Here is a 25,460-nt window from a genome sequence, read left to right on the forward strand (position 1 = left end):
TTGCCTTTTGTGAGACGAAACTGGAAATGGGGGACCGCCCGTGTCATAAGTCACACCCAGATGTGCCTCATTTCACGCTGTGCAGAAAGACATCTTGACGGGAGGGCCAAGGGCCTTTGACCAATGGCACGAGCCACATAACAGCTCTGGCACAGCTTGTGTGTACCAAGTACGGCAGCATTACCTCATGCAGACACACGCCCGTGGCAGCGGGAGACTGCCAGTTGTGATGCGGCGCGCATGTCTGCGCCACGGGGTAGGGCATCTAAATACTATTCACGTCTTGTCGAGCAACGGGCCAGATCTTGGCTGAGCTGTGTGCCCTTGCAATCGAGCAGCTTGTAGAGCTCCGTAACTCCCAGGTACTGATAGATCCCCACGTCGTGCGTGTACTTGATGCCCTGCATTCGGTGGACTCCACATATGTTAGCAAGCTTGTCGTTGTGAGAGCGTCTGCACGTAGTCTTGACAGCTGTGTGAAGTCACCAGCGGCGCGCCGCCTTGATGTGCTTCGTGCCATAGAAACACGCGATTGAAATCCTCAACACGTCAACCGTATTTTCCGTTGGACCACCAAGTAGCGTTTCCCTCCCCGTGCAAGCAGGCGGTATGCGACAGTTGGTAAGTGAGTTGGCGGAAGCTCGCACGCCTAGCAAAATAAAAACGAACGTCATGAGTGGCGGGGCACTCAAGACGCACGCTTTCTGGTGTATAGTTGACTTGATGGTGTTAGTGGTGGCGTCGGAAGCTGCGTACCGTGCATTAGCTGCGACAGCCAACCGTCCGCATCCTCCTACTTGCCGTTAGGTCCCCAACTAACACTCGCGACGTCTAGGTGCAAGCCCCACGTCAGATCCAGCTAATGACGCAGAGGTCTCATCGGGGATACAGCGCAGACGGTTGAGTTGCGTCGAGGGGAGGGTACCGAGCTTTTCTCCCCGCCGCGACTGCGGGCACCGAACGCCGCGTATCATCGAGCTCGACTGTCTGGCCCGCCGCCTCTGCCACCACGTCCTCCGTCGCTGACTACCTTACCTTGGCTTGGCTTGGCTTGCTCGTCGACATCCCGTCCGCCACCACCACTACCATTACCAACCACCACCACCACCACCACCACCAGCGGCTGCGAGGCCAGCAACGGAATCGACATCCCATCCTTTGCTCCGCACTCTTTGGCGTGTCCCCATTGGCAGTCGCCTCACGCTCGCATCGCCGCCGCCGCAGTTGCAGCCTCGTCGTCCGGCGTCACCACCACGCGAGGCACGGCCGCCCAAGGAAGACTCGGCATCCGCCTGTGTAATTTTTCTGCCGTCCCGCGAGTCTTTGCCTGTCCGCTTGCTCCCCCCTTGCTTGCTTGTCCCGTCCGTCCGCCGGCACGGCTTGCTCAACGGCCCCGTTCCTCAACTCGACCTCGTCAGCCGGGCACCTCGTCCTGCCTCCCGTCTTGTCGCATCACCACACCACCGCCACCTCCAACACGGCCATCACTGCCATCTCGATTCGCACGGCGCGCCCCCACAAGATCCTGACTGAGATCCTTCCCAGGCGCTGTTCGCAGCAAGCCCCGCCTGAGGCGCCCGCGACCACCTCTCCTGCCGGCACATCTTGGTGGGCATCCCGTGCCACCAACCGGCCACCATGGTAAGCAAACCTCACCTTTCCTCCATCTCGTGCACTTCTCTACTTTCTCGTTGCTTCAACGTTGCTACGTCTATACGGCCTGCGCAGCTGGTGGAACGCGCCAACGTACCAGCTGCGCTGCGCTCTCCTTGACGTAGTAGCAACGCGTCTACAAGTGTACGCCTTGGCCTCTATGCTCGTGCAAAGTGCACATGCCCCTCGTCGCGCCCGCGCTCTCCTCCATCGTTCTCTCCGTTTTGTTACAGTTACGCCCTTGCCGGTCTTGCTTTCACCTGCCCGTGCCTTCCTCGCCGAGTTAGTCTAGTGCGGTCGGCCGATGCGTTGATTCAGCAGAGCATCAGTTCCCTCGATTTGTCATTCTTCCCTACTTCTGCCCCGTGGTAAGGAGTCGCCTTTGCATTGCCCTTTGTTCTCAATCACGAGTATTTGCCCTCCGCGTTGATCTTGCCCGTCTTGCTCCGGCTGCGTCGATTTCGCCATGGCCCCTGCGCTCCGCCCTCTACCGTTCCGACCTCGTGCTAACGGTGCCCCGCGCCGACAGAGCTTCAACGTCGACTCACCTAACGAGATGGTGGTGGATACGGACGAATATGTCGGCGATGTCCCCGAAAAGGACCCTGTTGCTATAATTAGCCCTGACGACAACGGCGAGTCTGATCAGCAGCTCCAGGACTTGCCTTTGGCCAACGATCGTATGCTACTCCTATACCTACGTCGTCATACTACCGCAGCCGATCCCGCTAACGCTATTCCCCCAGACGAAGCAATGAAGGAGCTCGCTCTTCCGCCGTTATTGGACGAACCCAAGATTCTCGGCGACTTCGAGCATACATGGACGGTTGAAAACTGGCGTGGTCTCGGCAAGAGGGAACATGGTCCCGTCTTCCATGCTGGCGGCAACCCTTGGTAAGTAAATAGCAAAGCAGCCCTTGGTGGTGGGGCTCCCCACTGACGTACTTTGTTTGAACTTCAGGCGCATTTTGCTATTCCCTCATGGCAACAACACGGATCAGTGCTCCATATATCTTGAGCACGGTTTTGACACAAACGCTATCCCCGAGAATTGGAGCTGCTGCGTCCAGTTTGCCCTCGTGCTCTGGAACCCCAACGACCCTAGCCTCTACGTTCACCATGCAGCTCACCATCGTTTCACCAAAGAGGAAGGCGACTGGGGTTTCACACGTTTCGTCGAGCATCGGCGGATGTTCAATGTTCCCTGGGAGCATGGCAGTCGTCCGTTGTGCGAAAACGACACCGCAAACATCACCGCATACTTGCGGTTCGTCGAGGACGAGACCGGCGTTCTATGGCACAATTTCGTCAACTATGACTCCAAAAAGGAGACTGGCTACGTTGGTCTCAAGAACCAGGGCGCCACATGCTACCTCAACTCGCTTCTCCAGTCGCTGTACTTTACTAATGCCTTTCGCAAGGTAATTACTGCACCCACTCCATCACCATTGTCCGCGCTGACAATTGTTATGTAGGCTGTGTACGAGATTCCGACGGAAAACGAGCAAAGCATGCAGAATTCTGCGTATACTCTCCAGCGACTCTTTTATCAGCTCCAGACCTCCGAACAGGCCGTCAGCACCAATGAGCTGACCAAGTCGTTTGGTTGGGAGACCCGGCATATCTTCGAACAGCAAGACGTCCAGGAACTCTCCCGCAAGCTCATGGAGCGCATGGAGGAAAAGATGAAAGGTACCAAGGCAGAAAATGTCCTGTCGCACATGTTCAGCGGCAAGATCAAGACATACATTTCTTGCATCAACGTGGACTACGAATCGAGCCGCATTGAAGATTTTTGGGACATCCAGTTAAACGTTAGCGGAAACAGGGACCTGCGCGACAGTTTCCAAGACTACGTTCAAGTCGAAAAGATGGACGGCGAGAACCAATACTTTGCCGGTGACCAGTTCAAGCTCCAGGACGCCAACAAGGGCGTCATCTTCACCGGCTTCCCCGATGTTCTTCACCTCCAGCTCAAGCGCTTCGAGTACGACATTCAACGGGATATGATGATGAAGATCAACGACCGATACGAGTTCCCTGACGTTTTCGACGCCGCTCCTTTTCTGACAGACGACGCCGATAGGTCAGAGGCCTGGACATATCAGCTGCACGGTGTCCTAGTCCACAGCGGTGACCTTAATGCCGGACACTACTACGCGTTTATCAAACCGGAAAAGGATGGCTGGTTCTACAAGTACGATGACGACAAAGTCACGAGAGCGACGACAAGGGAGGTCATGGAAGAAAACTATGGCGGTGAATATCGGACGCCAAATGGGTACCCTCGCGCACCGCTGCAGAAGAAGGCACCCATCATGCGCCAGAACAGCGCGTACATGTTAGTGTACATTCGCCAGACCAGAGTGGACAAGATCCTATGCCCGGTCACAAAAGACGACATTCCCCGTCATCTGCGTAAGTGGTCATCTGGCGATTTGGGCATCGGTCTATTGCTAATATGCAATGATAGAGGAGCGATTCGACGAAGAGAATGCGCTGAGAGAAGCTCGTCGACGCGAACAGCGAGAGGCACACTTGTACATGATGGCCAAGGTCATTACTGACGAGACATTTCGTCACTATGGAAGCACGGATCTCTGCGCATTCGACGCCAACCCTGAAGTCGACCCTTCAGCGCCACGTTCTTACCGTATCCGTCGCACCATGACGATGGAAGAGTTCACCAATCTGGTTGCAGAGGACATCGGGCAGGATCCCCGCAAGGTCCGACTTTGGCTCATGGTCAACAGGCAAAACAAGACAATCCGTCCAGATCAGCCGATTATGGATCTGCGGCCGACGGTTGAAGAGGTCTACACTCGCTCAGCCGCCCACCGCGACACAAGCTTGCGGGTTTGGGCTGAAGTTGCCGAGGAATTGAACGCCGATGGTGAGCCCGTCTGGCCGTCATACCAGAGCCAAACCAACGGCGTCGTAGTCAAGAACGACACGATCTTGCTGTTGCTCAAGCATTTCGACAGCACCGAGCAAACTCTCAAGGGTGTCGGCCATGTCTATATTGGCAAGGAAAGGAAGGTCGAGGAGCTGGTTCCCTTGATCTTGCAGAAGATGGGCTGGGGCGAGAAGTTGCCAGCTGACGAAAAGCTCCTGCTCTGGGAGGTAAGGAGTTTCCGTGCCCTACGTTGCGCCTCGGGCCTGGCTAACAAGAGTCATCAGGAAATCAAACCGATCATGATTGAGCCACTGAAACCCAAGCAGTCTCTCAAGGTTGCTGAGCTTCAAGATGGCGACATCATCTGCTTCCAACGGACGTCTGAGAAGGCGGATGGTGATTCTGCAAAGTCCCTGCATGAGCCGTACGTAGTCATCATCTTAAAGCTGTCTTCTCCAGCGGAGGCTAACACGGTATTAGGCTGCGTACTAGCGAGTACTTTGAGGATGCGCGAGAGTATTACGATTTCCTGGAGCACAGGAGAACGGTTAGGTTCCATCCTCACCCCACCAGATGCGATCAGGACCAGTACCCTCCGTTCGACCTTGTCCTCAATGCCAAGATCAACTATGACACCTTGTCCGAGCGTGTCGGTAGCTATCTCTCGGTCCCTGCTACGCACATTCGCCTGTGGACGGTCAACGCCACGACAAACAATCCCAAAGCTCCTGTGAGACGAGGGACCAACCCGAGCTTGCGGCAGATCCTGAATCCGATGGGCTCAACCACGCTCAGTTCGACGCAGCGAAACGACGCTTTCTACTTCGAGGTGTTGGAGATGAGCCTGGCAGAGCTGGACACCAAGAAGAGCGTGAAGCTCACTTGGCTCAGCGAAGGCATCACCAAAGAGGTGAGCTCCCCTGGGTGACGCGTCATCATGCGTGTGCTGACTGTGCGGCAGGATCACTTTGACCTCTTAGTACCTAAGACAGGGACTGTCGAGGACGTAGTTCAAGCTCTCATCAAGAAAGCGCAACTCCCTAACGAAGCCGAAGGCGGGCCGATCCGGATCTATGAGGCAAGCACGAATCGGTTTTATCGGGAACCGTCGAGAGACAGCTCCGTCTCAAACCTAAACGACTACACCCAGATCTACGCGGAACGCGTCCCCGCGGATGAAGTGGGTATTGATGAGAATCAGTTCATCCACGTCTTCCATTTCCAGAACGAGGTCAACCGGTCTCATGGCATCCCGTTCAAGTTTTTGCTCAAAGAAGGCGAGAGATTTGCCGACACCAAGAAACGGCTGGAGAAGCGCACTGGTCTCAAGGGCAAGAGCTTCGAGAAGATCAAGTTTGCCATTGTGCGACGGTCAAACTACTCCAAGCCCGTTTATATCAATGATGGTAAGTTACGCTGTGCATGCTCCTACACTGAGCCGACACAAGGCTAACGTACATGGAACAGACGACGAGCTCCACGGCAATACCTCGTCCGAGGACGACTTCTTGGGGCTGGACCACGCGGATAGAACGAGGTCACTGCGTAACGGTGTCGGAGACCTGTTCCTTCGTTAGCTTATGCAGACGGACGGGGCAGACGGACACAGCGTTGCCTGACCGCAAGGGGCGACCCGCCTGGATGATATCGGCGTCTGGCTGGTGCTGGAGTCTTTTGCAGTGGCATAAGGGTCGTGTTCCTGCATGAAGAAAGGCGGTGAGGCGGTGCCCGCCGTAGTCGCGCCCGGCTGTGGCCTTGGCCGTGGCTGACGGCGACGAGCGGAGGCGGGTGCAGCAAAGCTCTGAAAGCTGCCGGAGGGCTGGACATGGGCGGGGATGTAAGCTTGTTGGTATAGAAGTACATTCTTTCTACCTACCTACGTAACGAGAGTCGTTGCGGCAGCCCCGCAATAGAGGAGCCAGCAATAAATGCAAAAGCGCGCGTTCGCTATGACGGAATGAGGCGGATTAGGGAGTTTCGCCCCTCTGTCGACGAGATACGTTGCGGTTCACAGTTGAGTGAGCGCTGGGTACCTAAGCAGAAGCACGACAGTGAACCACCCTTGAGGATATGGGGGCGACAGATTATATGCTTTCGTTTCTAAACGTCAAACTAAAGAGCTATATCACTCGTCCGATTCATATACGCTGAGCCGCCACCGGGCTTTCGATATGCTAAGACGTAGGGAATGTATCTAATGTCGTTGTTGCAAAGTGTCTCTATACCCGCGACACCTCCCAAGGTCCGTTCTTGTCCCATCAAGGTCGAGTTGCGCTCACAGGCTGCCAAGGGAGCATTCTCCAGGCCATCCCTCGGCACCATGCCCATCGACGTTTAGTGACCATCTTGGTGGTTCTCACGCCGATACTTGGCGAGGGGCCCCCGCTCAATCTCCTCCACAGAGAGGTGCGCGCCGGCGGAGCGGAGGAGCTGCGCGCAAGCCTCTTTGCCCGACAGGGTGGCGAGGAAGAGGGGCGAGTTGTCGGCGCGATTGCGCTCGTGGACGCTGGCGCCGCGCTTGAGCAGCTCGAGCATGATCTCGGTGCTGCCGCAGACAGCGGCGAGGTGGACGGCCGTGTTCCCGGCGTAGTCGGCCGTCTTGAGAAGCTGGCTGCCCTCGCCCTCGAGCAGGTGCTTGACGATGGCGACCTCCTCGTTTTGGATGGCATAGCCGAGAGCGGCGAAGGCGGACTCTTGCGGCGTAAGTTTGGTGACGGCGGAGGCATCAAGAGGCGCCATGGGGTGGGAGAAGGTGGGATGGGCGATCTCTGTCATCTCGCCACGCAGGGACAAGGAGAAGCGCTTGGCAATGTCCTTGTTGCAGAGGCCGGGCAGGGCGAGCAGGTGGGAGAGCTTCGCAAGGGCGGCCTCTGCAGTAAGGTCGAGGCCGAAGATGACGCCGACGCGGCCAAGCTGGGTGCCGGGCGCGTACACGGGGGAGACGAAGCCGCTCACACACTGGCTGACGTTGACGACGATGACTCCACGCTCGACGGCGGCCTTGATGACCTGGGTCAAGCGGCCGTCAACGCCTCCGGGGACGTTGCCCATGCCAAACGTCTCAAGGATGAGACCGCGCAGGTCGGGGAGGTGAAGAACGGCGTCAACCATCTCGGGCTTAATGCCAGGGAAGATGCGCAGGCAGGCGACGTGGGTGGTGTCGAGGTGGCGGTTGACAGAGAAGCCGGCGATGCTGGTAGGGCGGAGGACGAGGGGCCAGTTTACGCTGATGCCGAGCCCGTTGACCTTTGCGAGGGGCTCACAGTTTAGGCTGGCAAAGGCCTCGAAGGAGGCGGCGGAGACCTTTGTGGTGCGGTTGCCACGGTAGAGCTTGTGGTGGAAGAAGAGACCGACCTCGGGGATGACATAGGTGCCGGCGATGACGAGGGAGCCGAGGAGGTTGTCGACGGCGTCGCTCTGGAGGGCGAAAATGGGAGCCTGTGAGCCAGTGAGGATGACGGGCTTGCCGAGGTTGGAGAACATGAAGGAGAGGGCGGACGCGGTGTAGGCTAGGGAGTCGGTGCCGTGGAGGATGACGAAGCCGTCAAAGAGGTGGTAGTTTTCCTGGACGGCTAAGGCCATGGCGGCCCAGTCGCATGCGGAGATGGAGGAGGAGTCGAGGAGGGGGTCAAACTCCAGAATGCCATAGCGGATGTGGCGCTGATGAGCCGTCGGGGGCGTGCGGAGAGAGTCGATGCTGAGGAGCTCTCCTTGTCTGTAGGCCTGAAGCTTGACTGAATATTCAAAAGTTAGTGGTCCGTGATGGGTGTTGCCTCGAGATAAGGTAAAGATTGGGGAGGGTTTCCAACTCACCACGGGGCCCAGACATGTCGTTAAAGGTCGGTCGCGGGGCCATGGCGCTCTCGAGGAAACCGCCGCGTGGGGCGAGGCCGTCGGGGCCATCCTGCATGCATATCGTGCCTCCGGTGCCGATGATGAGGACACGGGACTCTGGGAGACCGGCGTCGACCTCGGAGTGTCCGACCTGCGGGGGGACCATTTTGTTGCTCTTGTCTCTCTTTTCAGGAGTTTTTTTTTTTTTTTGGACTGTCCTGTCTGTTGCTGTAACACGAGGCCGGCGAGGTTCAAGGCATCGTGCGCGCCAGGGTGGGCAAACGAGGACCGTTGGTAAGGTGAGAGGGTGAGAGTGAGCGTTTGTCGTCGACATAGACGGACCGAGTCCACGAGAGCATGGCGGGCGGCTTATACGTACTTAGTACTTGGTGGTACCCTGCGGTAAGCTGCTTTGCCTACTAACCTTCCTTACCTGTAGACGGAAGGTCCATTTGGCGGACGACTGCCGGAAGGAGGGGCCGACGCCGTGGGGCCTCGCGAAAAGGCGAAAAAAATCCGCCAACTTTTAGTCATAGGAACCCCGTGGCACCGCGCCTTGGGCGTTCCCATTACCCCCAGGTTTGACATGACAGGTGCGCGCGAGGTGTGCCGGCCGTGATGCGAGGCCTGGCTGCTCCGTCGGTGCCGGGGTCGGACGTTGGACGGTCGGGTTGTGCGCCTGCTGCAGGCATGGCAGCGTCGCATGGACGGACGGACGGTTGCCCGCAAGGCTGAGACCTGCCGCGCACGCCTTGCCGTTCACTTTGGGCTGTGGATTAAGATCCCTAAAAGGGTATCTTGGGCAAGGCAAATTGGACTGCCGTAGATGCTGCCCTCGGCAACGTTCGGGCCAGCTTTGCGCGGTCATGGTGACAGACTCACAATGCAGTCAAACAAACACAGCGAGGCGATAACATAATAAGCCGCCTGTTGCAACTTGCTTGATACTGGGCGAACAGCAATCATTCAAGAACATCAACGTAAACCATGACCTGGTGGTGAGGCCCGGTCTGCAAAGGCACCTTGATACGTCATGGCGCGCCCGCCCACGTTCTCGCGCTCGACTTCTCGATGGTCGCTCCGATCCCAGATGTGCAAATCCCTGGCAAAAAACGGACGGAAGCCCACCAGCTTCTCCCCGCCATCTGCCGCCATGTCTTTTCATCGCAGGGGGCCACGGCAATGCGGCCGCCAGCCAGCCGGATTGTGCCCCCCCTGTGCGCGGTACAATCAGTGTACCGGAATGGCACGCGCCCACCAGCCACACCGCAGCAGCTACACAAAGTCTCCTCCAGGTATTGTCCACCCCCAAAGAGTCGACCCACTCCCGTCCTTATCCGTCTTTCCAGGTGGTTACTTCGTACCGCGCCTGACAGCCAGCAGCTTCTCCCCAACTTCATCCACTTCACTTTTAGCCCTCCAGCCAAATCTCCCCCGACCGCGTCACCCGTCTTCCCCCAACGCGGCTGTCCATCTCTATCCATTGTGCATAGAGTTTCCCTCCCAGCAGCGCTTGTAGCGCGCCACCACCTAGCGACAACAACATAACCCATAACCCACTGGGCACAAACAGGTCATGACTGGCCTCGAATCAATCAATTCGCCCATCGCGACGCCGCTGCCCCCTGCCATCTCCTCCTCACCGGCAGCGCCTACGCAGAGCTCCTCGTCTTCTGACGTCCCGTCGTCGCCATAGGAGGCCGGCGGCGCCATGGACCCGGTCAACGAGAACACGCCCGACGGCACCTCGCCGCGCACCTTTGCACTCAACCATCTCCAACCCAAGTCGAGTTTCGTGGGCTGCTCGCGCATCTCCGACTATGAACTCATGGGCAAGCTAGGCGAGGGAACGTTCGGGTACACTGCCACCATCACACCTACAAACATGCGCGCAGCCCGTGCTGACGTTTTGATTCTAGTGAAGTACACCGAGCCCGATCCAGGAAAACGGGTGCTCTCGTTGCGCTGAAGAAGATCATCATGCACCACGAGAAAGATGGGGTGAGTTCAATATCCAGGACCATCACACACGGCCGGTTCATCGCCTCTAACGATACTTGGTCACCAGTTTCCCATCACCGCCCTGCGTGAAATCAAGCTTCTCAAGCTGCTCTCGCACCCCAACATTTTGCGTCTCGAAGACATGGCCATTGAGCACCCTTCGAGGCCGAGTAAGTCCTCCGTGTCCAATGCGTTGGAAGTCAAGGACCCCCATCGCTTACTCGCCGCGTCTCGCGCAGCCGACAAACGCAAAAAGCCCATCATATACATGGCAACGCCATACATGGACCACGATCTCTCTGGCCTCCTCGACAACCCGTCTGTGCATTTCAAGGAGCCCCAAATCAAGTGCTACATGAAGCAGCTGCTCAAGGGCCTCTCCTACCTCCACGAAAATCACATTCTTCACCGCGACATGAAGGCAGCCAACCTTCTCATCAGCAACCAGGGCATCTTACAGATTGCCGACTTTGGACTGGCGAGACACTATGACGGGCACACGCCGCAGCCCGGTCGGCCTATGGGCGAGGGGCGCCGCGACTACACGGGCCTCGTCGTCACGCGCTGGTACCGTCCTCCCGAGCTTCTGCTGCAGCTGCGTCAGTACACCACCGCTATTGACGTGTGGGGTGTCGGGTGAGTCCACCATGTCCTTTCTCGCAGCATCGTTGGATACTGACAAGCGCAGCTGCGTCTTTGGTGAGATGCTCGTTGGGAGACCCATCTTGGCCGGAGAGAGCGACGCCCATCAGCTTGACCTGATCTGGGACCTCATGGGCTCGCCCACCGACGACACTATGCCAGGTTGGAAGAGGCTTCCAGGAGGAGAGCACTTGTCACCGCGATCCCGCCCCGGCAGCCTCCAGAATCGCTTCAGAGAGTTAGTCCCCTTGCCGACGCGCCCCTTGGCGGTTCAGCTACTGACCGCGGTACAGATTTGGCAGCGGAGCAATTTCACTACTCAAGGATCTGCTCAAGCTGGACTGGCGGACACGCATCAACGCGGTCGACGCCATGGAGCACCCATACTTTAAGATGGCACCGTTGCCCATGGAGCCGCATGAGATCCCCACGTACGAGGAGTCCCACGAGCTGGACCGCAGAAAGTTTCACGATCGCAAGGCGAACCTGCCGCCTGCGCCCAAGGGCGGCACTGTCGGCGTTGGACCCGACGCAAACGGCGCCACTGCGGGTTTCAACAGCAGCGACGGCTACAGTAGCCGAAACGGCATAAACGGAGCGCGGTACAGGGGCGGCCCGGATGAGCGGCGACCGGCCTGGCAGAGGGATAGAGACCGTGGACCGACTTCGCGACCGCCTCAGGATTGGCCAGGCGCCAGAGACGACCCGGACTATCGAGATCGCAGAGCGCCGCGCAACCGCGTCCCAGAGCGCGCAGCCGACATTGACACGTATATCCCAAGCTACAGAGGTGAGGATGGTGGCGGCCGTCGCAGAGAGGACTGGCCGCGCGATGAGCGCCGACACCGACCGGTTAATGACCGCTGGAACGACCGCCGCGGCAGAAGTCGCAGTCGGTCGCCCGCCGTTGTCGACAGGAGAGACCGAGAGCGAGACATGTATCGACGATGAATATGACGGCCTGTTTTGCTTTGCGCGGATGGGCTCACGGGAGCTGAGGGTTGCGCCTCTTGCCCGACATTCGCATTTGTAATGAAGACTTCTCATAGGGGGTTTCGCATGGCGTTCACGGGAGGGGTCGGGAAGTCAGAAAGGGTATATTGATGTGTACTTAGTGGGCGACAAGGCTCGATAAGGGTATCTTGTTTCGCCTCATCCGTGTAGACGAGTATAAGGAGACGGGAATAACAGGCCATGCCAAATTGCGCCGGAAACCACAAAACTACAGGTCTGAATCGTCATCCTCTTCGTGGATCGTCTGTGATAGCAGTCCAGACGGCCGACGGCGCCCTGAAGGCGAGGACTCAGTCCAATACCAGTCTGTCTCCGGAACAGCGGCAGTGATGTCACGCCGCCCTGGTTTAAATTTCTCGGGTTTGTCCAGCGACGCCTCGTGTGCGTCCAGCTCCTCGTCGTGCATGCCGAGGTGCGAGGTGATGATGGAAGAGGTAACGGCGAGGACAATGCCAGTAACGATGCCCAGGCCTGCAGCTGCGCCAAACTGAAAGAGCCGTCGCGTAAGTCCCAACGACCTTTGGTACGGCAGGGGTTAATGCAGCTACTCACGAATGTGTATAATGGCTGTAAGCGCAAAATTATGTGTATCAAGTCAGTCTTGCGTGCCGCCAACCCAGGGACGCGCCAGCAACAGCCGCTGACGAGCATGTACGCGAGCCTCTCTGTAGCAGGGCGCAAAACTCACCTCTAAGCTCACGACAAACGCGATCGCCGCCCTAACGCACGAGCTTGCATACGACACGGCGTACAGCGCGGGCGCGAAGAGCACGAGCAGGAAGCGCGCGACGTACGAGAGCGGCAGCCAGACGACGAGGCGGAGGGGCAGCGCGACGACGTGGACGAGCTGCGAGAGCGCCCAGCGCCAGGGCACGGCCCAGAGCGAGCGGGCGAGGCGGACGAGGAGATCGAACGCGCCGCTAAGGATGGCGAGGACGACGGCGGCGATGGCGCGTGCCTGGTGATAGGAGGGCGTCGAGGACGACGACGACTCGGGCACGTCCATGTTGGGTGACCGCAGGGTGCTCAGGCTACTAGAGCTTCTACGCGGCGGGCGATGACAGCGACGAAAGCGAGCGGCGGGGTCTGGGGCATGGTGTTGGCGAGGCGCGGAAGCCCCATGGGTGGTGGACGGTGATAGGGGTGCAGGCGTGGTGTTGGGCGCGATGAGGTTGGAGACGCATCCCAGCGGAGCTTGAGCTCCTTGCGAGACCTAGAAGTACCGAGACGGAAGGTCAGGTAGTTGTAGGTACCTGTAGTACCTGGGAGGAGCCCAGCCCAGGGTACCTGCAGGAACGACGCAGCGCTGGGGGAGCTAGAGGTACCGTGCCGTCTGCGCTGATCGGCCCCTGCGGGGGACCTGGAGCCCGCGTCAAATACCTTAGGTAGGATGATACGAAGCTGGCCCTCCTGGACACAATGCCTGTACAGGTACTCGGCTAGCGGCCCGGATCCTCTGCGTGCTGCCCCTCCTTCCATTTGCCCTGGCTGCTGGGCGGACTCGCGCTGCCATGCACAGGCTGGTTTCGGCGGGCCGGGGGAACATGGCCTGACTGCTCGCCATCAATCATTCAATCAATCAGCCCATTCGTTCCCCCGATCGTGACAATCAATTCCACCATCGTCACCGTCTGCTCCGTCCGCCCGAGAACCACCCAGGGAGACTCGTCCCGGAAGCCTCTCAAGTGCCGAGCCTCACAGGCCCCCCCGACGACGACGACGACGACGACGATTCGATCCAATTCCGCACCGCGCGACGCACGCCCGTCGTCATCTCCCCCCGCCACTCCTCGTCGTCGCCGCCACCGCCGCCGCTGCTGCTGCTGCCCCGGGCGCTGATGATGCTGCAGGCGGCCACGGCTTGACCGGTCTGTTTCGTCACCATCCCAATCCGTTGGGTTGCTGCCGGTCTCGAAGCACCACCACCCCTTCCACCACTACCACCACCGCCGCCACGCCAGCACACCAGCTGCCCCTGCTGCTGCTGTTGCTGCTGCTCCTCTTCTTCCTCCACCCGACACACTCCCCCCGCGCCTCGTCACGCGACCCTCTTGACTGTCGCAGCCGCCGCCCGCCCGCCGCCTCCTACCTGCCACTTATCGCCCGCCCACCTCGCACGCGCCCATCTGCCGGCCCGGCTCGACAACCGCGCCGCGCCGCATACCGCACCCCTTCCCGCCGCGTGTGACTGACGGCCCGCCGTCCCCTCTTCCTGTCCTGCAGGGGAAACATCAACCAACCCCCCCCCCTTCTCCCCCGAGAACAAGAGGATTGGAGCAAGGGCCCGGCCTGGCCATGGGCAACAACCACTCATCGGCCTCCAAGGAGGCGACGTCGTCCTCGGCTGCCGCTGCCGCTGCCGCGCAGGCCGCCTCGGACGGCAACAAGGCCTCGACGACCACCACCACCACATCGGCGTCCACGCCCACGTCGGCCGCGACGTCGCCCACCCAGCCTCAACATCACCATCACCACTTCGCCAGCATCCACCGCCATCACCAGGACGTCGTCCCCGGCCGCAAGGACGCCCGCAACATCATCCCCGAGCACACCACCCACCGCTCCGTTGCGCCCCCGGAGGCGTCCCTCGCACTGGCCCAAGGCTCGACCACCGTCGTCAACCGGCCCAAGAGCAGCCTGCCTGGCACCGCCGTCTCCTCCCTCAGCGGCTCCCCGCACAGCAACGTCTCCGCGACGCCCAACAAGCCCTCGTGTTCCTCGTCCGCCGCCGACCGGCACCCGCCGCCCCGCGACGAACCCTCCAAGCCCGTCGACGTCCCCCTCGAGTCGACGTCGCTGCGGTCCGCGCACCACGACCCCCACCACCGCCCCTCCCACGTGCCCCTCCCCGTCGACTCCAACCTCATCTCCAATAGCAGCATGACGGACATGTATCTGAGGGGGCCCCCGCGCCTGCCCCTCCCCATTGATGAAGAGGTTCACACGCCTGGGTCGCCCATACTCGCTCCCGAAGAAGGACTCGACGACGTCGAGTTGGGCAGCTCCTCGGACGCCCTGACGAGAAAGAGCTCCGCCGTGAGCGCCAATACGGTTGACGACGATGAGTCGGAGGAGCTGCGTGTTGACAAGACGCGGCCCGTTGTGCCGACCAAGCTCGAGTGGAAGCGCGGGGGCGACAAGATTTATGTGACAGGCACCTTTTTCGAATGGAACCGCAAGCAGAGGCTGCACCCTGTGTAAGTTAGCTGCGTCAATACTGCCCTCAGTCTTGCCTGGCTGGTCACAGTATTTCACAGCCCGAAGCGTATCGGAGATTCCATTCCCCCAGCTCGGCTGTGGGCGCATGCTGTGTTCCCGTGGCGCATCTTGACTGGGGGGCACAGGGCTCGGCTGTGGCCAGCTCGGTTACCCACCCACGACGGAATATATGCGCTCTGGGCAATGCCTATCTAGTCATGGAACAGGATCGATGGCTGACAACTACCTACAGAGAGGGCAAGCCAGGATGCTTCGCCGCCACCATCCTCATCCTTCCGGGGACGCACCATGTCCGCTTCCTCGTCGACGGGATCATGCAGACGTCGCCGGACCTGCCGACGACTGTCGACTTCGGCAACAACCTCGTCAACTACATCGAGGTCAGCCCCGAGGATGCGCTCCCAGCGCAGAGGAGCGCCTCCAAGTCAGGCAGCGAGACGGAGGGCGCGTCGCGGACTAGGCCGCCCAAGGGCAAGCCCGTCGAGCCGCCCGAGAACTACCGCCGCGACATACCGCAGTACCTGCGGGACTTTGACCAGCCCGAGGACTCGGGCGCGTACAGGAACGCCGTTTCGGCCATCGAGAAGCTCCCAACGCCGCCCAGCCTGCCGGGGTTCCTGGGCAAGCCAATCCTCAACGCGGCGACGCTAATGAAGGACGACAACAGCGTGCTCAACATGCCCAACCACACGGTGCTCAACCACCTGGCCACGAGCAGCATCAAGAACAACGTCTTGGCTGTGTCCGCGACGACGAGATACCACAACAAGGTGAGCACATGGCACTATCCCCCGTCCCTTGGTCGCGCGACTAACCCTCCGCGACAGTATGTCACGACCATTATGTACAAGCCGACTTCGGCGGATGAGGGCTGAGCGGAGAGGCTTGGAGCATCGTAATCTTCATGTATCATCTTCTTTGGAACAACGGCTTTTGGCTCGTGTGGGCACGTTTGCTGATGCATCGAGGTTGTTGTTGTCTGCATGTCGTATGTAAGGGATGGAGAGGCGCGGCCAGGTAGCGGCTCTCTGTATGTAGCTACGCGAAGATAGAATGGCGATGCTCCAGATGGGACAAGGTTGAAAACAAGGACTTGAACCCAGTGCTTGATGCAGGATGGGCCTTTATGACATACACAGACTCGGACTCACTCACTCATACATCACAATGCATGGAAAGGGGGGGTTTCTGCACCGTGACCAAGGGGGGAAAGCGAGGCGGCGAGGAGCAGCAACATCATCAATCTCTCCATTGGACGTAGACCTCATCGGTCCTAAAGCGCTGAGTGCATTGGCTCTCAGCCAACGGGGTAGTGTAGCCCGTCTCGTAGGCCAGCAGACCGGCGTGGGCAATCATGATGCCGTTGTCGATGCAGAAGCGCTCGTCGGTGGCGTAGACGGTGCCGCCGCGCTCGCGGGCCATGTGGCCCATCATCTCCTGCAGGCGCTCGTTGCAGCCGACGCCGCCGACGATGAGGACCTGGCTGCTGCCGACGTGGGCCATGGCGCGCTCCGTGATCTCGACGAGCATGGCGAAGACGGTCTCCTGCAGGGAGAAGCACAAGTCCGCAGGCGTGAAGCCGGCGTCGTTGCTCTCGCCGTCTTCTTTGGGCAGCTGCGCGGCGAGGGCGTCGGCGCTGGCGAGGATGCCGCTAAAGGAGCAGTCCATGCCCTTGACCGTGTAGGGCAGGTCGAGCAGGCGGGAGCCCTTTTTGGCGAGCTGCTCGATGTTGTAGCCGGGGGCGGGGTCGTTGCTGATGGCGAGGGTGCGGGCGAAGCGGTCGAGGCAGTTGCCGACGGCGATGTCGAGCGTCTCGCCGAAGATGCGGTAGCGGCGCTCGGCGTAGGCGATGACCTGGCTGTTGCCGCCCGAGACGTACAGCACGACGGGGTTGTCGGCGCCCGTGATGTGCCGCCCCATCTCGATGTGCCCGACGCAGTGGTTGACGCCAACGAGGGGCTTGCCCCAGAGCAGGGCGAGGGCGCGGGCGGCGACGGCGACGCTGGTGAGCGGGCCGCCCATGCCAGGGCCCTGGGTAAAGCACACGCAGTCGATTTGGTCGACGCCGGCGGGCGATGACTCTGACTCTGACGAGGAAGAAGAGGTTGTGAGACCGGCGGCGACGAGGGCCTCGCGCGCCAGCCGCACAAAGTGTGCGCGGTGGTGCGCCGCCGTGTCCTTGGGCAGGAAGCCCGTCCCCGGGGGCGACACGAACGTGTGCCGTAGGTTGGCCAGGACGGTGGTGGCCGTGGGCGTGTGCCGGATGATGCCGACGCCGAGCTTGTTGGCGGAGCCCTCGAGGCCGATGGCGATGTAGGACTGCTTCTGCGGGGTGAAGGGCGAGGGCACGGCGGCGCCGGCGGGCGGTGGTGCTGCTGCTGCTGCTGTTGGTGGTGATGGTGATGATGGTGCTGCTGCCGGCAGCGCAGACGCGCCGGCGGCTACCGCGGCGGCTGCCATGTTGTGGTGCGAGGTAATGAGGCTGTTTGCGAGGTCGTCGTCGTCTTCGTCGCCGTTGTCGTCGCCGCAGGGGGAGGGCGAGATGCGCAAAGACGCAACGTCGATGGCGACGTCTAAATGTTGTCGGTGGTGGTGATGGTGGGGGGTTGGTGGAAGCGACGAAATCGCCCAGCCAGTCGCGTAATCGGTATATCGTAGACCGTCTATTTCATTCCGTCATGACCTCGTAAACCCAAGAGAAAAACAGAGATGGTCAGCCGTCTTCTCGGATGGGTTGGCAGGTTGATGACTCTATGCCCTGCTCGCGCTCTCGAAGCAAGGTGAGGCAACCGGTGGGAAAGTCGTTCTTCGTCCGCGCCAACTACGAAGTAGTTACTTGGCGGTCGGTAGGCGGTAGGCGGTTGACGGCGGGGCCCAGGGAGGAGGGGCGCAAAAAGTTGTCCTTCGCTCGCTGATGAGTCGCTCCATGAGTGGTCGTCGTCGTCCGGCACAATGAGGGGCAGACGCCCGCCCAGCCCAGCGCCCCATCCTAGATGTCACAGTCCGACAGCCTGTGTGGCTGGTGTCGGCCGTCTGTATCTGTGCTGTGCAGTCAGGTGGCTCTCCGGCACGTCTCATTGGCCCAAGCACGTTTCTCAGTAGTTAAGTGCCCCAGTGGGCTTATTATCCTCCAGCCAGGACCTCAAGGTGAGGCTCCGTCCAGCACAGTCAGCCACCGTAGCAGCAGCCTGGTGAGATGCTCTCGGCTCGCAGAGGAGAAAGACCCTTGTGGGTCCGTCCGTCCGTCAGTCCCTCACAACTTTGAACGACGAAAGTGAGGTGAGACCCCCCTCTCTCCCGTCGTCTTGCCGTGGTGGAGACGTACATACGTACCAGCAGCCTGTCCGGGTCCGTGGCTCGGTTTTGCCCATCCCACAATTGTTCTTCCGCCGCTCGCCGCCAGCACGTCTGGCGCCTTGTAATAAATCCTCACCACCACCACCTTTTCTTCCTCCTCCCCTCTCTCGCATTCTCCCGCAGCATATATTCTCCCCAACCGTCCCTTGCCCCCTCCTTCTTTGCCTAGCCATTGTCCCCCCTTCTATCTCCCTCGTGGCTTGTTACTACTCTGTCTCTCCACCAGGGTGGCACTGCACTGTGTGAGCTTACCACCGTACCCGCATCTCCAGTCTGGCCAGAAGACTCTGAGGGATACACCCGCCCGCCTGGTAGGGGATCCTACCCCCAAGCCACGATCTGGTCTCACTAAGCTGACTTGGCATGTAGTGCCTCTTCTGAGCTGGAGAGACCTACTCCTGTGGTCTCGTTATGGCGATGCTGCGAGCACCTTGACCATATCCAGGCGCAAGGCGCCGTCTGACATGATGGCATCGTCAGCCACCTCTTCCAACATGCCGGACCTGACTAGTATCCCTCATCTTGTCGAGCCCTGTGCCCTGTCTCCGAGCGTGCTGCTTACTGTTCTGTCCAAAGACTCCTCAGATGACTCGCTCGAAACGATGCCCAAGGCCCGGAAATGATTCATCACAGAAGGCGACGCTATTATAAGCTTCTCGGTTTACCTTTTTTTTTCGATTCTGCCTGCTGAGGGCCGTCTCGTCTAAGCCTCCAAACGTCCTGTCCAACCCCCCAACTCCGCGCAATGCCCGCGCCTGTCCATCCCGGCGCCTTCGTTATTGTTACACTTCGACATCAGAAAATCATACCGCCGCCTTCATCATCCCAGGCGCCAGGCACAAAAAACAACGCTATGTACAGTCATCGGCAAAAATCATACAAAGCGCGCAGCGCCACGCCGGACCATCAGGGACCCGTCCCCTATGACGCCGTCTGGGCCTGCGCTTGCGCTTGCGCCGCAGCCGCCGCGGTTATTGCGGCCTGTGACGGTGGCAACGCTCGGTTGCCCGTCGGTCCACCCGCCGCCGCTTCGGGCGGCATCGAAGGACGTCCTGAGCGATACATGTACTGGCCCAAGGGAATGGTTGCTCGGAACTTGAGGGCGCGAGTATCAAACGGATCAATCTCGTATACCGGGGGGTCGACCTCGTCATCGTCCGAGTCATACTTCCAGCGGTCCGAATACTTGCTCGTCTCTCTCGGTGGCGTCGTCATGCCCCGCCGATCGATCCAGAGCCTCTGCAGACGCCCAATGCGGCGTCGGAATGCCGGCTGATTGGTCTGCGACTGCTCCGCCGTCATGGACCCAGCTTTGAATTGGAATACCGGCAGTTCACGCTTCTCAACAGCCATGGGCTCAGGTGCGTCCTCGTCTACTTCCATCGACTCCGACGAGATGGATGCCGGAGGTGTCATCAGGTACTGCGTCTTAGCAGGTCGAAACTTGAGCTCTGGCCCTTGTTTCTTGACCGGCGGAAGGGGTTCTCGAGTGAGATCAATATGGTTCTGGTTCCACCTGCGGTGGTTTGCCACCTTGCTCTCAATCTCCTCTCGGAGCTCGCGCTCTTTCTGGGTCAACAGATCTGAAAGCAGAACGAGTTCCTGCTCGAGTGAGCGTCCGTCTTGACGGACAGGGGCACGCAGCTGGGTGCCTTGCGGCCGCTGCGCAGCAGCCGGTTCGGCAGCCTTGCGTTTCTGCGGCTTGGGACGAGTCAGCACCGCCAGGCGGCGTCTTGGCATGGGCAGGGAGCAGTTCGCTCTCACCTTTTGGTTGACAAGGTCATCATCGGGGTCCCTGATGTTCAACTTCACCTTCATGTACTTCAGCCTGGCCCGCTCCTCGAACAGAGCCCTGTCCATGTGGAGCAGCTCCCGCTTCTGCATCTCGCGTTCATACGAAAGGAGTACCAGTTGACGACCATCCTCGAGCTCTCGCCGGAGGCGCTTGAGGGTCTCGGCGATCTTGTTGTCACGAGCGCGCGTCTTCCTCGTCTGTCTGGCCTCGCGTCTCCGGAAGCAGACGTACGGGTCGGTATCGTCAGTCTCCTGGTGCATCTCGAACTTGAGCGACGCGTGCAGGGGCTTGTTCCCAAGCTCCTGCCGCCTCGTTTTCCAGTACTCATAGATGGCCTTGGCATGCAGCAGAATGGTGGGCGAACCGAGGTGGTTCAGCCCCGGCACCATCATATCATAGGCGACAACAGTATTGTCGACCGAGGCAAACGGCGTCTGCTCCGTGGCGGTATCCTCGAACACTTCCATGATGTGCTCAAAGTCATCTTCGGAGAGGGCTCCCCCCTGAGGGGATTTACCATTGTACGACTTGAGGAAGTCGTCATCCTCGACCGACATGTCATACTGGCAGCTGATGCACTCTTCTACGGTCTGCGAGAACCGTATGTAGGAGGATGGCTGGTGGAATGAGCTGGGATAGAGGGCATCGTAGTCGATGTCACTCTCCTGAGGAGGCGGGACCGGGATTTCCTGGTCATTGCTTGTGCCGGCATCCTTGAGGATGGTCTGCAAGTGGTATTCCTGGAGAGTGGCATGCAGTGTCAGCTTCAGCCACAAATAATGTCGCAGGGAGTTGGAAGTCACGGGGTTGGTCGCCCCTGGAGACAGCGGCTGGGGGGAGTGATGCCAAGCCACATCACGTGTTTGCACACGTGATATCGGAGGCGCGGAACGATGATGGCAAGACTCACATTTTCCTCGGCTTGCTCGACACCGGTTGCAATTAGGTTGTCGGTGGTGAGTGCCTCGTACTCTGAAGGGTCGATCTGGTCCTCGCGGAGGACGGGAAGGACAGTCTTGACGCTGAGCTTCTTGACCCGGACCTTGCGGGAGGACATGGTGGCGGGGGGGAAGAGGTCGGCGAAAAGCCAGCGGAAAATCCGCGAAAAAAAGCGATCAAGTCATAAATCGAGGTATGGCGGGTCGGTATGTGCCCAAATGAAGATGATAACTGCGCCGTGGTGGCCCTTTTTCGATGGCTGAAGTCGGGCTCCTGACGAGGTGACGTTGGGATTGTTTTGGCGCGCGAAGAGTTTTCACTGGGGTGCAGCGTGGAAGATTGCGGTTTGCAGCGTGGAAAGGGAGGGCAATGAGTGCTGTGGCACGGGGCGGGAAGTCACTTTCCGCGGAGGAACGGGTGCAGAGGTACTTGAAGGCGCTCGGGCCACCGTCTCCTTTTCGGCCCCTCTTTCAGGTGTTTAGGTGGCAGCGCGCCCCGAAGCAGCTGTAGCCTGGCGCCTGGCGGGCGCTGGAGGCGGCCTCCAGCTGGCGCATTTGGGGGGGCGAGCGGGGAGGGGTCGCGTCAGCCACGTCGCCCGCGCGCCTCACGGCGCAACCACGCCGCAACGTACCTCGTCGTCAGCGCCGCACATGAAGGACGCTTGCGGCGAGGTAGTACTAACTACCTTTGCACCCAGCGAGGCAGCTGCAGGCGGAGTGCGCCAGGCCGAGGAATAGCCGCCACCCATGGGGGCTCTGCGCACCTGTGCACGATCACTTTTCGCATGCGCCACAGGCCGTGAGCCACTCTTGCCGGGACGACTGAGGCTATCCCCAAGCGTGGAAAGCAGCAACGAGCACTGCACCGTGCGTTTTGTACCTCGCTGTATTGTAGGTACTTAGCTAACGTACATCTCAACGAAGCATCAGCGCAGCACCCCCCCCCTCTCGTGCTTGCACAGCCACAGCGCGACGCATTTCATGCAACGGAATGTACTTGGTGGCCGTCGCGTCGACTCTCCAGACCACCCACTTCGTCCTGTAAACTGCCTGAAATGAGAATCCTGCATGCATGTTCTTGCCATGCTCGTTTTTCGTCCCTTTTTTTTTTCGCATTGTCGACACCCAAGCGACCAGCCACGTCAATGTGTTGACGGGATGAAAATGTCGTCAGACGGGCACAAAGGCCTCCGGCGGCCTGCCTCTCTCTCACTGGAGCATGAGGCCCGTGCCTGTGGGGACAGCAGGCACGCCACCTCCACTACCCCTCGGGCGCAACGACGAGCTTCCCACCTCAGATCTGACCGGCACCTCACAAAGAGAGTCGTGCATCCTGACAACCACCCAATTCCACCGGGTCAACAAACGCGACAGCCTCCCGCCGCCGGCCCAGTGCAGCTCTATCGCCAGTAAGGTGCCCGCCTGCACGCCCGCCACTGCCGCGCCGTCGTCTCTTGAGCATTGTGCTGCCGCTTTGTCGTGCGCACAGCGACCCTCCAGCCGGAAGCGCGAACGGTTTCTCTCGGTCTCTCAATCTCTTTCTCTCTCGCCTTCCCTCTCCGTCTCGCGATCCTCCACCCGCCCACCGGCACCGGCACCGCGAGCGAAGCATCCCTCCCCGCCGCCGCGCCGCCCGCCCCGCCACGATGGGCAACACCACGAGCGCGGTCCTGGACAACATTGTCCAGGGCTCCAACTGTGAGGCCCGACGCCGACCCATCGACCAGCCAGCCGGCAATGGAAGAAGTGGCTGACCAAGGTTTTTGCAGTCGACAGAGAGGAGGTTGACCGGTTACGGAAGCGGTTCATGAAGCTGGACAAGGTACGCGGGGTTCCCCAGCGGGACGAGTCACTCCCTCCTGCGGATATGCCCCCGGCGCATCGCTGACGCTTTCGACCTAGGACAACTCGGGCACGATCGAGCGCGACGAGTTCCTGAGCCTGCCCCAGATCTCATCGAACCCATTGGCGACGCGGTACGCGAGCAGTCCCCCTCCCTTGCCAGATGCACACGCCCTCGATTTGTGCGGCGGCAAGGTCATGTCTCGTAAAGAAATCCTGGTTCACTAACGCAACAGCTTTCGGCGCACAGCATGATCGCCATTTTCGACGAGGACGGCGGCGGCGACGTCGACTTTCAAGAGTTCGTGTCGGGCCTCAGCGCCTTCAGCAGCAAGGGCAACAAGGAGCAGAAGCTGCGGTTCGCGTTCAAGGTCTACGACATTGACCGCGACGGCTACATCAGCAACGGCGAGCTCTTCATCGTGCTCAAGATGATGGTGGGCAGCAACCTCAAGGACCAGCAGCTGCAGCAGATTGTCGACAAGACCATCATGGAGGCGGACCTGGACAAGGACGGCAAGATCAGCTTTGAGGAGTTTACAAAGATGGTGGAGAATACGGACGTGAGCATGAGCATGACCCTAGGTACGTTGATTCTCTTGGGACTCGTTACCCCCTTTCCCATTGTGTGGGCGATTACGCGTGGAGAGAATGTTATGGTTATGCACGTTGATGGGTGCATGGATGGATTCGTGACAAGAAAAGTTTACTGACGCCCTCGCAGACCAATTTTGAGAAAGCTTCGTCCCGTCCGGGGTCGCTGGCAGACCGCCGCGGTGGACCAGCCTTTGCTGGGCATCGAAGAATTAGTGTCATGATAATGATGATTTGGGTTCAGCAAGCAGTGAGAGCTATCCCCGATGTCCATCCTTGCCTCCGTGAGCACGGCCCGGTCACTGTAGGCCGGCACTTTCTTCCGTGTGTCGATGAAGACACGGCCGCTCAATGCCAAAGGTACACTCGTCGAGTGCTATATGGCCCTAGTATATATGGCCTGGACCAAAACCTACGAACTAACGTCAGATGTCTCTTCTACCCCAATTCCATCTCTCCATCTTTCTATCTCTTCTCTATTTCCTTCCTTTTGGCTCTCTCTGCGATACGTAACATGCCCGCATCCGCGGCTTAGCTCGTATCGCTGAGAAACACCGAGTTCCGCACCGCCAAACGACCCTGACTTGACGTGAAGATGGACGCCCGCCCCGGGCTGCATACGTATATATACATTCGTCCCCCGACTTCACTTCCTTCCGTCCAGGAACAGCTACGTACGTACGATTCGAGTGCAATTCTCGAGTTTTTTGGACCACGATGTGCATCGCGTCTTTCCCCGTGCCCCCGCACACCCCCCCCCCTCCTTCTTCCCCCTATGTGATCCTGGCACAGAAACAAAAGGAAAGGAAAGTGTACATGACATGGGAAGAAGAGAGAGAAAACGGAGACAGCGCGATAGGATGCTGGCTACAACTATCCTGCTGGTTTGTTGAGTCCGCCCAAGGGAGAGGATTAGGAAAAAATGAATCAGCAAGATCGGCAAGAAGGGTCGTTTTTGGTGGTACAACTCGACTGTGCCAAAAAAAAAAAAAACAAGAGGAGGAGTATAATTACTATAAAAAAATTAAGACATACAATAGCCGGTGTTCGCTGGCCGTCACCGATCCAGCTACTAATCTGCCGGTCAGCGGCTTGACTCTGGGGGAGCAGACGGGACCCCGTATTTTACGCTGCCTGTGATCGTATGTGATGTACAGATGAGGCAAATCATCTTTTAAACGCTTCCTCGGATATGGTGAGAACATGGAGGGGCCGCGCGCGCGCCATGGTGACGCATTATCGAATTGTTGAGCAGCCGGGTGTTTCACACCCGAGGCAGAAAGTGCCTACCCTATAGCCCTCCGTCGTGCACGACGCGGCGACCGACAACAGACAGGGGGGGAAGAACAATCATCTACGAAACCGTCCGTCACGAGCTTGAACCTGCACCGTCGTCGAAAGGAGTCACATCCTGTGCGAAGGGAGGGGGGGGTGGGGGGTAAGGTGACGTAGTAGCGGTCGTGATCGATTCTCGTCGCGGGCGATGTGTGTGGCGCCCCCGCGTGACGGACGGGGCGCGTCGTCCAGTATGGTACTTTTCCGTACATCACGACTCAGAGTCTCCCCCTCCCCCCCTCCAGTCAGACAGTCGAGCCATAGGACGGTGGGGGGGGGGGAACGGCGGCCCATTCTGGAAAAAGTGAAACCTGCACCGAGAGGCCAGGCCAGGCCTGGT

At 59.5% G+C, this 25,460-nt stretch overlaps 8 protein-coding genes and 1 non-coding gene across 9 annotated transcripts; 4 read left to right on the plus strand and 5 right to left on the minus strand.

Annotated features, from left to right (window-relative positions):
* The first annotated feature begins 1,060 nt into the window (after window positions 1-1,060).
* UBP15 (Ubiquitinyl hydrolase 1) lies at window positions 1,061-6,503 on the plus strand. The gene is made up of 10 exons (XM_047986588.1): window positions 1,061-1,641; window positions 2,183-2,333; window positions 2,400-2,547; window positions 2,615-3,074; window positions 3,129-4,071; window positions 4,127-4,776; window positions 4,834-4,973; window positions 5,030-5,459; window positions 5,511-5,955; window positions 6,017-6,503. Exons 1-10 carry the CDS (start codon window positions 1,639-1,641, stop codon window positions 6,124-6,126), a joined length of 3,480 nt encoding a protein of 1,159 aa, XP_047842570.1. The 5' UTR covers window positions 1,061-1,638; the 3' UTR covers window positions 6,127-6,503.
* Window positions 6,504-6,624: 121 nt separating this feature from the next.
* On the minus strand, window positions 6,625-8,987 carry JDV02_005306 (uncharacterized protein). The gene is made up of 2 exons (XM_047986589.1): window positions 8,363-8,987; window positions 6,625-8,283 (listed from the first exon to the last, which is right to left on the minus strand). The coding sequence occupies exons 1-2, from the start codon at window positions 8,715-8,717 to the stop codon at window positions 6,884-6,886; spliced, it is 1,755 nt and encodes a 584-aa protein (XP_047842571.1). The 5' UTR covers window positions 8,718-8,987; the 3' UTR covers window positions 6,625-6,883.
* Window positions 8,988-9,772: 785 nt separating this feature from the next.
* BUR1 ([Pyruvate dehydrogenase (acetyl-transferring)] kinase) lies at window positions 9,773-12,236 on the plus strand. The gene is made up of 6 exons (XM_047986590.1): window positions 9,773-10,240; window positions 10,303-10,384; window positions 10,452-10,554; window positions 10,624-11,020; window positions 11,073-11,264; window positions 11,320-12,236. The coding sequence occupies exons 1-6, from the start codon at window positions 10,095-10,097 to the stop codon at window positions 11,975-11,977; spliced, it is 1,578 nt and encodes a 525-aa protein (XP_047842572.1). The 5' UTR covers window positions 9,773-10,094; the 3' UTR covers window positions 11,978-12,236.
* On the minus strand, window positions 12,108-13,227 carry JDV02_005308 (uncharacterized protein). The gene is made up of 3 exons (XM_047986591.1): window positions 12,729-13,227; window positions 12,593-12,607; window positions 12,108-12,527 (listed from the first exon to the last, which is right to left on the minus strand). Exons 1-3 carry the CDS (start codon window positions 13,044-13,046, stop codon window positions 12,249-12,251), a joined length of 612 nt encoding a protein of 203 aa, XP_047842573.1. The 5' UTR covers window positions 13,047-13,227; the 3' UTR covers window positions 12,108-12,248.
* Window positions 13,228-13,584: 357 nt separating this feature from the next.
* Window positions 13,585-16,398, plus strand: GAL83 (galactose metabolism- protein). The gene is made up of 3 exons (XM_047986592.1): window positions 13,585-15,237; window positions 15,492-16,029; window positions 16,087-16,398. The coding sequence occupies exons 1-3, from the start codon at window positions 14,336-14,338 to the stop codon at window positions 16,132-16,134; spliced, it is 1,488 nt and encodes a 495-aa protein (XP_047842574.1). The 5' UTR covers window positions 13,585-14,335; the 3' UTR covers window positions 16,135-16,398.
* A 98-nt stretch (window positions 16,399-16,496) lies between these two features.
* Window positions 16,497-18,181, minus strand: KAE1 (N(6)-L-threonylcarbamoyladenine synthase). The gene has a single exon (XM_047986593.1). The coding sequence runs from the start codon at window positions 17,717-17,719 to the stop codon at window positions 16,499-16,501; it is 1,221 nt and encodes a 406-aa protein (XP_047842575.1). The 5' UTR covers window positions 17,720-18,181; the 3' UTR covers window positions 16,497-16,498.
* A 1,089-nt stretch (window positions 18,182-19,270) lies between these two features.
* EPL1 (Enhancer of polycomb-like protein 1) lies at window positions 19,271-21,668 on the minus strand. Its single transcript, XM_047986594.1, has 3 exons — window positions 21,322-21,668; window positions 20,381-21,151; window positions 19,271-20,317 (listed from the first exon to the last, which is right to left on the minus strand). Exons 1-3 carry the CDS (start codon window positions 21,466-21,468, stop codon window positions 19,538-19,540), a joined length of 1,698 nt encoding a protein of 565 aa, XP_047842576.1. The 5' UTR covers window positions 21,469-21,668; the 3' UTR covers window positions 19,271-19,537.
* A 1,327-nt stretch (window positions 21,669-22,995) lies between these two features.
* On the plus strand, window positions 22,996-23,926 carry CNB1 (Calcineurin subunit B; the record flags this gene model as incomplete). Its single annotated transcript, XM_047986595.1, has 5 exons — window positions 22,996-23,047; window positions 23,119-23,171; window positions 23,252-23,325; window positions 23,442-23,776; window positions 23,916-23,926. 5 exons carry the CDS (start codon window positions 22,996-22,998, stop codon window positions 23,924-23,926), a joined length of 525 nt encoding a protein of 174 aa, XP_047842577.1.
* An 887-nt stretch (window positions 23,927-24,813) lies between these two features.
* JDV02_010898 lies at window positions 24,814-24,929 on the minus strand. The gene has a single exon (XR_007157348.1). It is a non-coding gene; the product is annotated as a 5S ribosomal RNA (ribosomal RNA).
* Between the last annotated feature and the right edge of the window lie 531 nt (window positions 24,930-25,460).

The sequence above is a fragment of the Purpureocillium takamizusanense genome, chromosome 4 (assembly GCF_022605165.1).
Source record: "Purpureocillium takamizusanense chromosome 4, complete sequence".
Lineage (NCBI taxonomy): Eukaryota > Fungi > Ascomycota > Sordariomycetes > Hypocreales > Ophiocordycipitaceae > Purpureocillium > Purpureocillium takamizusanense.